At 37.5% G+C, this 12,699-nt stretch overlaps 1 protein-coding gene across 5 annotated transcripts in view; it reads left to right on the top strand.

The window, feature by feature from the left end:
* The window catches only part of ATP8A1 (ATPase, aminophospholipid transporter (APLT), class I, type 8A, member 1), a 203,180-nt gene extending 192,075 nt beyond the window's left edge, over window positions 1-11,105 (top strand). For 3 of the 5 annotated variants that reach the window (XM_014548695.1, XM_014548691.1, XM_014548696.1), the window contains 2 exons: window positions 5,158-5,249; window positions 6,420-8,096. In XM_014548695.1, coding sequence (XP_014404181.1) covers window positions 5,158-5,249; window positions 6,420-6,517 — 190 coding nt within the window. In that variant the 3' untranslated portion in view covers window positions 6,518-8,096. Of the gene's footprint in view, window positions 1-5,157; window positions 5,250-6,419 lie in introns of all 5 variants that reach the window. The other 2 variants (XM_014548692.1, XM_014548694.1) reach the window with 1 other exon arrangement.
* The last annotated feature ends 1,594 nt before the right edge of the window (window positions 11,106-12,699 follow it).

Genomic DNA, 12,699 nt, shown 5'->3' with positions numbered 1-12,699 from the left:
AAACCCAGGCATGTGCCCTTGACTGGAATCGAACCTAGGACCCTTCAGTCTGCAGGCTGATGCTCTATCCACTAAACCAAACTGGCTAGGGCAGAATAATGCAATTCTTAAGGAGGATTTTGTGAGTTGATCATCCCTAATTTTTTAAATTTTCAATAAGTGATGCTATGAAGTCAAGCTAAACATAAATGAAACTCTGCTAGAGAAACTATAACTTGTAGGCACTGTATCCAGATTAGTATTTGCAATAATTTATTTCTCATCTTCACTCATTGTCAAAAATTAAAACATCTTAGTTAAAATAATGAGTCTGTTTTAGAGGAAATAGTATGCTACTTGCCAGCAAATTGGCTATATTCCAATTTTAAATCAAAATGGGGATCAGGGAGGTATATTTCATCATCTTAACCATATTGCTTTTAAGCCTAAAATATTGGGAGAATCAATCCAAACCTCACTCCCGATCACTGTGTAGCCATGGCTAGTTATTTTTTTATTAAGAAAATGACTTAAAAGCTGAGTCCATGTTCTTTGCTGTAACTTTTATGTGGACATGCTCCAACACTAGGGAGCGGAAGCATCTATAGTTCCCAAATCCAAAAACAAAACTTCAAAAATTCATTTTTTTCCATAGGTCTATAGCAAACATTTCCTGGAAAAACCTAAACCATTTGTTCTATAAATATGACATGAATAATGTTTATTTTTTCTATAATGTAAATGTTTATACATTTTGTAGCAGAAATATTAATTTTGGGGGCCTCTCGGATCCCACTTGAGGGTATTATATCTACAAGTTGTAACATCTTAGTTTCTCAAAAAAAAAAGGAAATTCAAAACCAAAAGAATTAAAATAAGGGATTGTGGGCACTGGGTTCATTGGAGACAAGGCAGTTATTTGGGGATCTATTTTATGTGCACATGAAGCAGTGCAAATATGATAATAAGACTCATAATTTTTATATCTAACTGTAGACATTAGCCAGCATATCATCATCAGCCATTTTTAATAGAATTTTATCCAGGATCCTCAGGTGAATCCTCATTCATTGGCCCATCGCCTTTGTTTGGTCCAGAGCCTTATCCTTAAAGCAGCGGTTCTCAACCTGTGGGTCGAGACCCCTTTGGGGGTCAAACGACCCTTTCACAGGGGTCGCCAAATACCATCGGAAAACACATATATAATTACATATTGTTTTTGTGATTAATCACTATGCTTTAATTATGTTCAATTTGTAACAATGAAATTGGGGGTCACCACAACATGAGGAGCTGTATTAAAGGGTCGCGGCATTAGGAAGGTTGAGAACCACTGCCTTAAAGAGTAGGGAAGTATGGATGTCAGGTAATTTGGTCATGTGGATGGTGAGGGGGGTCTCTCCCAGCCTTTCCCTGAATTGTTTATCTTAACAAAAAGCAATAATGACATTGTCCAAGAACTAAGAGAAAAGAAACGGTATTTCTCAGTTGTCATGCTGGATTTTATGTGCGTTATATAAATTTCTAGGGGTTTAGGATAAGCAGACAAATGCTTTCCCCAGCCTACTCATCACTGTGACAATGGTTCTGTCCAGCATTGCTAGAGTAAAGTGACCGTACAAGAAAATGCTCTCTCCTCCAGAGCAGAGATTAGGCCTGTTACGTTCATTGTTTATCTCTCCACCACCACCACCTCGTACAGACAGCTGTCGCGTGCTACACACTTGAGCATTCAATCAATGAAGGGTTATTATTTACTTTCCTGAGGAGATCCATTTTAATGACCCAACCAAAATAGCTTGGCAACCCAACATAAAGACAAATGCATATTTACCTCTCTCAAAAGATTATTGAAAATACTTCATGACATGTTCCAGGATAGTAAATGGGTTTACCTATACTTTTTTAAAATATATATTTATTGATTTCAGAGAGGAAGGGAGAGGGAGAGAGAGATCAAAACATCAATGATGAGAGAGAGTCATTGATTGGCTGCACACCCCCACCAGGGACGGAGCCCACAACCCGGGCATGCGCCCTGACCAGGAATCGAACCCAGGACCCTTCAGTCCACAGGCTTTATCCACTGAGCCAAACTGGCTAGGGCTACCTATACTTTTTTAGTGTTTCTAAGTGAAGTATTACGTTAAAACATGGTATCATTCCACCGCACCTCCATCAGATATCCAAGTTGCAAAATTTTAGTGGGTTTGAAAATAAGGTAACAATATTTAAGTGGTAGTTGTTGTGTATGTAATTGCAATAAACAAATTCAAAATTTGCATAACTTGGCATGTATATGAAAGACTATACAAATTGAGGAAAACCACTAAGAATTGTGAAGAAGAAGCAGTTTTTAAGGAGAAGGAATCCTACTCACTTTTCTTCTCACACTATGTTTAGCTATTCAACTAAACTGAACTTTTAACACACCTATTAATGGTTAACATGTTACCAGCATATTTTATAATGTGACTTGATAGTAATATCAGTACCCATAAATATCAATGGCACAAAATGGCATAATTTTGACCTGATGAGTAGTTCTCTAATTAAGGTAAGATAAGACTAGAGAAAATAGTAAACACAAATCATCATCACTTACTATTTATTAAGCACCCTCCTGTGAATGGCATTTCTATTCTCTAGGAGCGACTCTGCTCTATAAGAAGTAATAGTAGGTAGCTAAAGCAGAAAGCACACAAAACTCATAGCTACTAAGGAAGTGGAGTGTGAGCATTATAAACTAAGCACAGGTAGTCGTAGACATCTCCTGTTAAAGTAGTGTTGAATAAAAACCAAGGCATCTTTTATTTTGTTATGATCTCTGTTCTAGTTGATTTTATATATTTTAATTGATTTCAGAGAGAGAGAGAGAGAGAAACATCAATGATGAGAGAATCATTTGATCAGCTGCCTCCTGCATGCCCCCTACTAGGGATAGAGCCCACATCCCAGGCATGTGCCCTGACCGGGAATCAAAACATGGCCTCTTGGTTCAGGGGTCCACGCTCAACCACTGAGCCACACCAGCCAGGCTAGAGGCTAGTTGATTTTTATAACTTTTGGGGATCTGGCAAGTGGTGAGGGGAGTAGCATTTGTTGAGTGCTGGTCACTGTGCTGGAAACTATACCATTCACTGAATCCTCAGTCAGCCTAGGGTGAGGGATTGTCCTCTTATGCATGAGATGGCTGAGAGGGTTTGCCTAAGGGGGCCCGGCTAATACATAAGAGACTCAGAATTAAACCAAAGTAGGACAGCAGAGCCCATGCTCTTTCCAGGCGATGAGCTCCTTCCCCAGGAAAGACTTTCTTAGTGTTGTTGTTGTTGTTGTTTTAACACTAGACATTAGCTTTATATATAACCGCTGAGTGAAATTCAGTGTTGCCTTGTTTGAAATGTTACTAAACATTTTCTTATATGTGTGAGTTGCCATAATGTGAAAGTCAAAACTCTCATGTCCGCCTTCTTAACACTTTGATGTTGTAATGTGAAAGCATTATGCATTTAGGAAGGCCAGCCTGAGACCTGGAAAAGGTATTTGGGGGAAAAGCTGCTATGTAATGATACATTACCATCCCCTAGTCTTCTGTAGTCATTTCCATTTTACTTCCCAGCACCCCAGCCGGCCAGGCTCTGCTAACAAAATCAGACCACCTGCTGCTCAAGCTGCCCACTTCCCCAAAGCAGTTACATATTTCAGTGTCCCTCAGGGTCCCCGGCTCTGTAATGTTAGATCATTTTAAAATGGAGTAAGAAAAGTGGCGGTAAAAATGGCCCCTTTTCCCTTATCTGTTTATTTCACTGGCAAAAGCAAGTTCTACAAATATTTGCAAAACCACTGGAGCTTTAGATGAATTAGCTTTCTTGCCTTAATGTAGCTAATTCCCAGTGACAATAAAGTATGTCGAATAAGTACCAGTTAACATCCCTAGACTTTAAAAAATATGTGTGGAAGATTACTACAAATGTCAACATTTCTAAATATTTTACTTCAGCAAAAGCCTAAATATTTGTGTAATTACAAGTTCATTTTGCAGAGGATCCGTGTGTTTTTTTCTTTTACATATGATTAAAAATTGTTCCATTTCAGGGTCTCAAAATAATTGGCAAAATACTGAACTAACATAACTTACAGCAATTTAGCTGAAGCTTTTATAGTGGGGAAAATGCAAGATGGAAAATTTTCAACTGAGTCCGTTCCAGTGATTAAAACAAAATTGTATAAACATTTACTGCAACACATATAGATTTCTTATTAGCTCTTCATGCTTATTATGTTCTTTGATAGCAAAGCAGAGTTTTATAAATCAACCAATGGAGAAATGGCGTGATTGGGAGGATTGATGATGTTTCAAAGGGCATTTCAGGATTATCATTCAAATTCATGTATTCAACCAATATTTGACTTCCCTACTATGTAAGACAGTCCTATGTATATTGGGGGGGGGGGGGGGGGAAACTGATGCATTATTTCATGCAGTGTCCTTTTAGAAGTCACATAATTAATCATATGAATTTGTTCCTGTAGAAAAGATTATTCTAAACATTTATTGAAAAATGAATCTTTTCTTGTCATTTTACCTACTATAATTATTTTCTGAAGACAATTCTTTTATTTTAAAATGAAACTAAGGGACACATTTTATATTGTATCAGAGGTAGTGGAATTTTCCTAATTAAGTAGTCTAAGAAATTTCTTCTTTGTGTAATTCCCAGGATTTCTTTATATAACTAAAAAAGTATATTGCATACCAAAATATGCTCAACGTAGGAAAAAGCTATAATAATAATTAATTATTGTAATTCTAAAACACTGCTGTGCTTAAATATATACGTAGTAAGTCAACTAAGATTTTAGAAGCAAATAAACCATTGGAAGATTTTTTTTATTTTTTATTAATTGTATTGTGCAGGTTGTATATTTCCGTTTGACTTAAATATAACTGGGAGGTGGGGAAATCTTTTGACTGGATTATTGGGGACAAAATAGTCTTCTATCTAAACTCTTGAAATCTCATTAGCTGAGAAAATGGGGGTAATAAAGAAATCACTAGACCACAGATTTCTCAGGCAATCTTTTGTATAAGCCTAAGTCTCTCTGGTGGTCCTGCGGGCACACTGGGGTCTCCGCTGAGCTGGTCATTCATTTCACACGTTTGCACCTGCTCTGCAGCCTCACAGAGAGGGCACAACTGCTCAAGAACGTCTTTAAGAAGAACCACGTAAACTTGTACCGGTCCGAGTCGCTGCAACAAAACCTGCTCCGTAAGTATTTGAGTCCTTTTTTTTTTTTTTAAATTCTGCCATTACTTCATAGCATTCATGAGAACAGTATTTTGACTTTAGGGACATTTAACTATTTAAAATTAGCACCTACAACAACTTTTGCATATTTGGCAACATGTTCTGTAAATAACAAATGTTTAGAGAATCCTTTGACCTCAACCATCTCACTTTTAGCAGAAAAGACAGAGCACTTTAAAATCTTGCTGCTTTCATTTAAAGAAAAATAATATTTCCACATGCCCCTTGCTTCCTTAAATCTTAAAAGGAACCAGTAAAATAAATCTTAACTCTTAAAAGCTCCCTCTGTATTGTTATCTTTTCTACTTGAATAACTTTGCAATAGCCTTTTCAGCTTTCATGCAGAACAATGAAACATATATATTCCCCTTCAAAAATATTTATGAACATTTGGAGTTGTAAGAAATTACTAGGTATCATGCCCTCTTACCATTTCAAAAGAATATAATATATAAAACCCTGTAGTAAATGTATTTATGTTAGTAATATATCTTTTGTTTCATGTTGTTTCCACATATAATTTATTTTTATTTATATACACTCATATTGAATGCTTTTGCTCTTTATACTTCAAGAGATGTGATCCCCTGGGGAGCCATGGCTTATCCATGTGCCCCCACCAGCCCTGTTGGGGCTTGAGTGAGTTTATTTGTAGTTGCCCAAAGCCAAGCAGAATATTGTCTGAGGGAGAGACCGTTTTTCCACCATTCGTAGTTATATGTGCTTATCGCCTCTTCACTTTCATTCTTCCTTCCCTCTCACCCACCTAATCTATGTGAACATACAAGTGCCCTCTTGACTGGGCTCCCCAATCCCTCTGGAAGTCGGGAAGCAAAAATTAGAGGGGTTGAACCTGAGATGCTGAACAGAGAATTGAGAGGGATTGAGAGTGCCCGCTCATTCATCTAGGGAGAGAACTCAGAGACTCTAAGCCAGTCATCCGTCCCACTCCGCATGTAGCTCTTGAGTCTCTGTCCTTTCCCAACATTAAAAATTAGTGTCATCATGCTTTTAAAGGGGGGAGGGACGCATTAGTTCGCCAAGTTAGAAAAGGAGCACTCAGAACTCAGACTAACAAGAGATTTCCAGTGACTTCATGATGATCATTTCTCTTTTATCTTTAACTTCCAGACGGGTATGCTTTCTCTCAAGATGAAAATGGAATCGTCTCACAGTCAGAAGTGATTAGGGCCTATGATACCACAAAGCAGAGGCCTGATGAATGGTGATGGGGAGGGGCGCCCGGCAGGCTCGCTGTGTCACTGAGGAGCGCTCCCAGGTCTTCACCGGAATCTGCTGACCAATTGCAGCCTGGTCCAGGGAGGTGAAAGGTGGATCTGAGCTCATGTCGTTGATTGACATTCAGATTCATGTACATTATAGACATAAGCACTGTGCGATCTACTGTAACACCATCTCTTTCAGATTTTTTAAAGTCTTTGCTAAGTCTTTGTAAAGAGAAATTGAAAACGACCTTGTATTTTGCCAGGAGTGCTTTCTTACACTGAGAATAGGTCAGTATTCTTAAGCCGTTCTTGTAGGGCTGTAACTGACAATTTATTGGTTATACCACAAAGCGACCAACCATTAAAAAAAAACTCTAAAATGGTAATAAATGAGAGAGGCTTTTGATATTCAGACTTAGATTTCAGAATATGTTGGGGGGGGGAAGCCAGCATTCTTAAGGAACTGACTCACCTTACTGAACAAAATTTCTAAACAAGACATTAATAAGTGTTTGTGTCAAAAATTGTCTCGATATGTGTTTGCCAAAGAAGTTCAATAAATGTATTTCTCACTCAGTAGTCATTTGCCCAGAAATTTGAGAGTTTACCTCCAGTCCTGCTATAAGATCTGCATGCTCGACTTTTCAAATCTAAGAGTGATTTGCAAAAATGAGTATTTCAAGGCATTTGCTACTAAAATCTGTGATGTTGCACCTTTGGCCTTACAAATGCTTTTTTCTCGTCTGTCTTGTGTATTTGTTCAAGTTAGAGTAACGCGTGGTAATGTGACTCTTGTCGTTACAATACTGATTTCTACAACTGTGTTTATGTCTCAGTCCTTTCTAATGAGGTTTCATCATCATTTAGACTTTTCTAAAAATCTGGCTTCTGCTATAGATGGAGTGATTATCATTTTGTCTTAAAGTTTTCTCTCTTAAGAAAAATATGCTTATGTATTCACATGGGATTTCTCATGCTTCTGTCGGGATGTTTGAAATACCATGTCGGACAAACGCATGGGCTTTTGTCCTGTGATTTGGTTCTCCCTGTGCGTTCCCACTAGAGACGCCTGCTGTCTTATGTAGCACACGCTGTGTTATGCTGACTCCCTGAAACTTAAGGCTGAGAATTACTTCACAGTTCACTTGTCAAGCAGCTCCCAAAATTGGTCACATGCTGCTAATTGGCACAAATAAATAGTACATTTTCCCCATTAAAAGAAAAAAAAATACCTATGTTACTCAAGCCTTATAACTTTACCATCAAAGAACACTTTTCATCATGAGCTGGTTTTGTTCATATGTTCCAAACTGTATGTTCAGTTTCATTATTTAGAGCATTTTCAAGGCATCTGAAATGCCTGTTTTGCTACCAACAATAAATGGTGAAGGGGCTGTTTTAAAACCACAACCAGTTTTCTACACTATTTTTAAAATAATTCTTTCATTCAGGAAGAACTTAAAAAGGAATTCTAGTTTTCAGATACACTTCAGAGATTGATGCAAACTTTTTGCCTTTTATTCCCAAAAAGCCTGTTTGCCTTTAAGTGGACTTACCAGCAAAATAGGTAGAAATTCCTCTTAAAAAAGAAAAACAGTAAATTAGAATTGAGAAGAGAGGTGATTTTCCAAATCACTCCTTGAATTGAATAATTTCACATTCTCTTCACCCTTTTTCTCAATCTAGATTTAAAATTAGGCAGCACACCTTTCCTTTCCCTGTATTTTTAGCTATTTGGTTACAAGCATGCCTCCCACATTTTCTACAAATAAGAGAGGCTGTCACACATACATAATTCTAACCTAAAAGGGGCCAGGAGCTGACATACTTCACCTCCAAGTCCCTTCCCACTTGGGGTTTAGGTGAAGAGAATCGTGAATCAAAACATCCAGCAAAGCCATAGGTGTAAGGTCATCCTCAAAATTCTGAAGTCACAGGCCTTGACTGTCTACTGAGTGGATCTATGAAAGTGGCTTTTCTGGGTCTCCTGACAGTTGAAGTCCAACCACAAAAATTAAACAAGAATGACGGACATCCCTCCAGAGAACACCTCATAGCAGTTAACAGACACCAGTGGCTTCCACTTGCCCTCACCTCACTGGTGGCATTCTTCTCCAAAGCTTTAATAGGAAAACATGATGAATATAATAAAACTTAATGTTATGCCTTCAGAAAACGAAAAGTTCTATTTTACCTCGAAACATGGATTGTTTCTGTGGAGCTCTTCAATATGAGTAGAATACTCATGGTTAATAATGTATAGGATCATGATCAGAAATAGGACTAATTTATGCTTCTTTTGTCCCCTGGCCCTGTATTTGAATTATCAATATTAAGTCCATTTTTTTGCTTCTTGGGTGGGAGTGGGGCAGGTTGGGGGGCCGGGGGCAGCAGGGAGTGATCTCCTTGGTGAAACTTAAAATATAACATTGTGGTGGCAGTGACTTCCTAGTGCTGGATTAGAGAAAACCCTCTGGTTTTTCCACCTGCAAAGGAGAAAAACCGTCACACGGTTTACCAGGACTACAATAAACAGTTGAAGTGGCTTTTCACGTGTATTTTCTGAAAATAAAGGACACGTACTCTGCCATGAAAGAGCCCCTTGTAGGGACTCTGGCGAATGCTAGCACCGTTGCTTTCAATATTTACAATTCAGAAAATACTACTTACAGCAGAAAATCCTCATTCGTTTCGGATTGAAAAGTTGAATAGTACACAGTGACCCTGTGCATGAACTTTCTAAATGTTTTATATAACATATAAAAACATATTGGTGTCTCACACCCAGAAAGATGCTATATGGTAGAAATTGCTAGCAGGGAAATGGTGTTTCTCAGGAATGTAGTAAGTTTAAAATGAGATCTGTGTGCCCACCCTCCCACTCCCCACTCTGTCTGATGCAAGCCTGCTTCAGCAGGGGCGTGAAGTTAATGGAAAGCTTCTTCTGATCAAGTCAGGTGAACTGTATTCAGCTCAGTAATATTAGCCATTTACATAAATTGTGTGGTCATTCACTAGAATCAGTGATTCCTCTTCATTTCCAGGGAGGAGGGGGTTAAGCATCTATTCTGACCCTTACATTTATATTTTAATTTTGCAATTCTGCATCCTGAACATCCAATAGGAAAGTCACGGGGTAACTTGTTGGGCATTGAGTGCACTGTACATCACTTATAATCTGCCATTTAAAATGTTCTTTCAGAAAACGAATGCTAGTCTGAAAGTAATAGATTGTATATTCGTAGTTTTAAGTTATTTATAACAAGGTCATCATTATTACAAAGCAAAATAATCGTCAGTGTTTATTTCTGTGTAGTTGCTCTTGGACGGTTCCTGATTTTAAAACTTGTATCATCCAGTAAGTCTATAATCTCATAGTCATCTACAAAATTTATCAAGAAAATGCCCACCCCATTTAATCATATGGGCCAGTCCTATGAATTCTTTTTGTCAGTTACTTAATGTAACATAACACCATACAGTTTGTTACCTAAGTAATGCTTTTTAATGATGAATATTTCTATAATGCCTCTTAAAGAGACCATAGTCTGATTTTTCTCGCATTAAAATAACTGAAGTCACTTGTGAAACTTAGTTCTACTTTGCTGCATTTTAATTAACCTTCAACAGCTATTAAAATGGAATGTAAGTTAAATTTTAAAGGAAAGGAAATAAATGTTTTTCATTTTCCATCTTGATTTATTTTCTGTATGAGAGCAGCTGTGTTTTTGATAGGTTTATGGTTTGCATGAATTAATATTTAAAGTGGTTCAGGCCAATGCATGGCTATTGCTGTAAATCTTGATGTTTATTTTTCCTTTTAAAATTCTATCATGGCTTACCTGGAATTTAATATTCAGTGGACAAATTAATTGGTCTGCTGCACAACTTTTTTTAATAAGTAAATTATTTTATAAACAAATTTGAACAAATTTAATTGAAACTTTTGTTTAGCTGGCCTCGGAGAATCTCTTAATAAAGCTCACAAAACTCAGCAAATAAATCTCCCTTAAGTAGGAAAAAAGCTAAATTTCATACTTGCTTACTCTGAATTAACAGCAACTTTCCATAGGTAAATCTGCTCTTGCAAAGATGTGAGCAGAATATTAAAAATAATAATAAATATTTTTATGTTTCTTGGTTCTAGAATAGAAGCCATAACTGCCGTAAATACTATTTCTTCTTGTTTTACTACTTGAAACTTCATTTTTCACATTTTCAAGTTTATTAGGTTAAAAAAAAAAACAGGCAGCCTTGCAAGGCAGCTACTATGGAAAATTGCAGTTTGCATTAGTGATAAAATTGCATTTTCAGCCCCATGAAAAGCCATTCCTGCCGAAACTGCTGTAGAAATTGTGAAGCTGCATGAGTGGAGAGTGTTGAATCTGTGGTCATAGTAGTTTTCTCAGGTTTGTTTATGTCGATGTTCAATGCACTGTGTTTTATAAATAGTTACTAAGTTGAGTAATAACCCGTTCTATGCAGTGTTACGTGTCATTGGCCTTTTGTGAATGTGCATGTTTTAAACTGCAAATTTTAAACATTTTGTCCTCTAATTGTTATTAAAAATGAAATAAACTTTACCATTACATAAAAAAATACTGTTAAAGTTTTAATTGCTAGTTTTAGAAACTATATTGTTTTATAAAACCTTCAAATCCACATAACTATATAGTCTGAGAAGGGGTATCCATTTAATAGCTTTATTAACATATTTTGTTTACAACCCCAGTGATATATAAAACATCCCTTCTTCTTTACCCACCTAAAGGAAACGTGGGGTGGGGTATATTAACATTGGTTTAGGAAGAAGGAGAGTTTTGGCAATTAAGTGTCAGAAAGAAAATATTATTTTAAGTGAAATTACTGTATTCTGATTCTGCAGTCAGAAAAGCCTTCCAGGATTGCCCCCCTTAATATGCAAATCAGCCTGCAAGTGAGCAGCTCCCCCCCCCCCCCCCCGCCAGCCCAGGGTAAATTTCTCAGGGTCTCTAAACCCACCAGTGTTTTTTGTTTTTTTGTGTTTTTTTCAGTTCATGAGAAAGTGGTTCAGTTTAGCCATTACATTTGCAGGAAGTAACCAGAAAACGATGAAATTGCCATGTGACACAAAAGTACAGGAAACATCAGAAATGACAACAATAGTTCCATCAAAAATAGGCATGGTTGGCTAACCGGTAACTGGATCCGCACTCGAGGGACCTGCTGGCATAGGCTTCATTCGCAGGCACTGAGGAAGCAATCTGAGGTGCCCCTGGTTGTGTTCGAGTGAGGGCCCCAGTTCTTTCCCAGTCTTCTCAGGGACAAAAAAAAAAAAAAAAATAGGCATGGTTGGCTAACCGGTAACGAGCTGCACTCGAGCGACCTGCTGGCAGAGGCTTAGTTCGCAGACACTGAGGAAGCAATCTGAGGTGCCCCTGGTTGTATTCGAGTGAGGGCCCCAGTTCTTTCCCAGTCTTCTCAGGGACAACAGTTGGGTGTGACTACCCCAAGCAAAACCACAGCAAAACAATATGCAGACAGAAAAGTTACCTGTAATGAATTCTTGTAAATTCAGTATGCTTCCTCGTTTAGAAGCTTTCGTATTCTTATGGCTGTGGTACACTCACTTGTTATTTCACGTTTAAACTATGTAACTAGCGGTTCAAATAAGAATTCTCTGTCAGAATAACTTCATTAATAACGAATATTTAATTGCAATTTTAAAGTAGCCATGTACATATAAAAAATGTTAACGATTTGTTCCTTGATAGTTTAAGATGCCCATAAATTCTTACTTTTTCTGAACATATACTCAGTCAACTTTTTAGGTTATACAAAGGTAAACTGACTCATTGAAATGGATCACATTGCTAAGTATGATTGTGTATATTTTCAGGAGCCTTTTTGGTTATCTCATTTTAGGCAGGAAATTTCCTATGGACTTAGGTCAATCTGGGAAATTCTTCACCATGAGAAGGAGCTAATGATGACATCAATAAAGAATGGAGAGGCGGGGAAAATAAGAGGAAACAATCTCTCCATTTGAACAATGAAAACTATAATATGCTGGCTTTAGAATGAAATAACCATTTTAAAGCAAACCTACTATACTAAATGTGTGTGTGGTGGGGGGGAGGGGGGCGGGGTATGCAGATGATAACATAAACTCACAGGCCATTAGTACCCAACAGGGTAGGAAGATG

Source organism: Myotis brandtii, unplaced genomic scaffold (genome assembly GCF_000412655.1).
Source record: "Myotis brandtii unplaced genomic scaffold, ASM41265v1 scaffold520, whole genome shotgun sequence".
NCBI lineage: Eukaryota > Metazoa > Chordata > Mammalia > Chiroptera > Vespertilionidae > Myotis > Myotis brandtii.
This window is presented reverse-complemented; position numbering and strand designations above follow the sequence as displayed.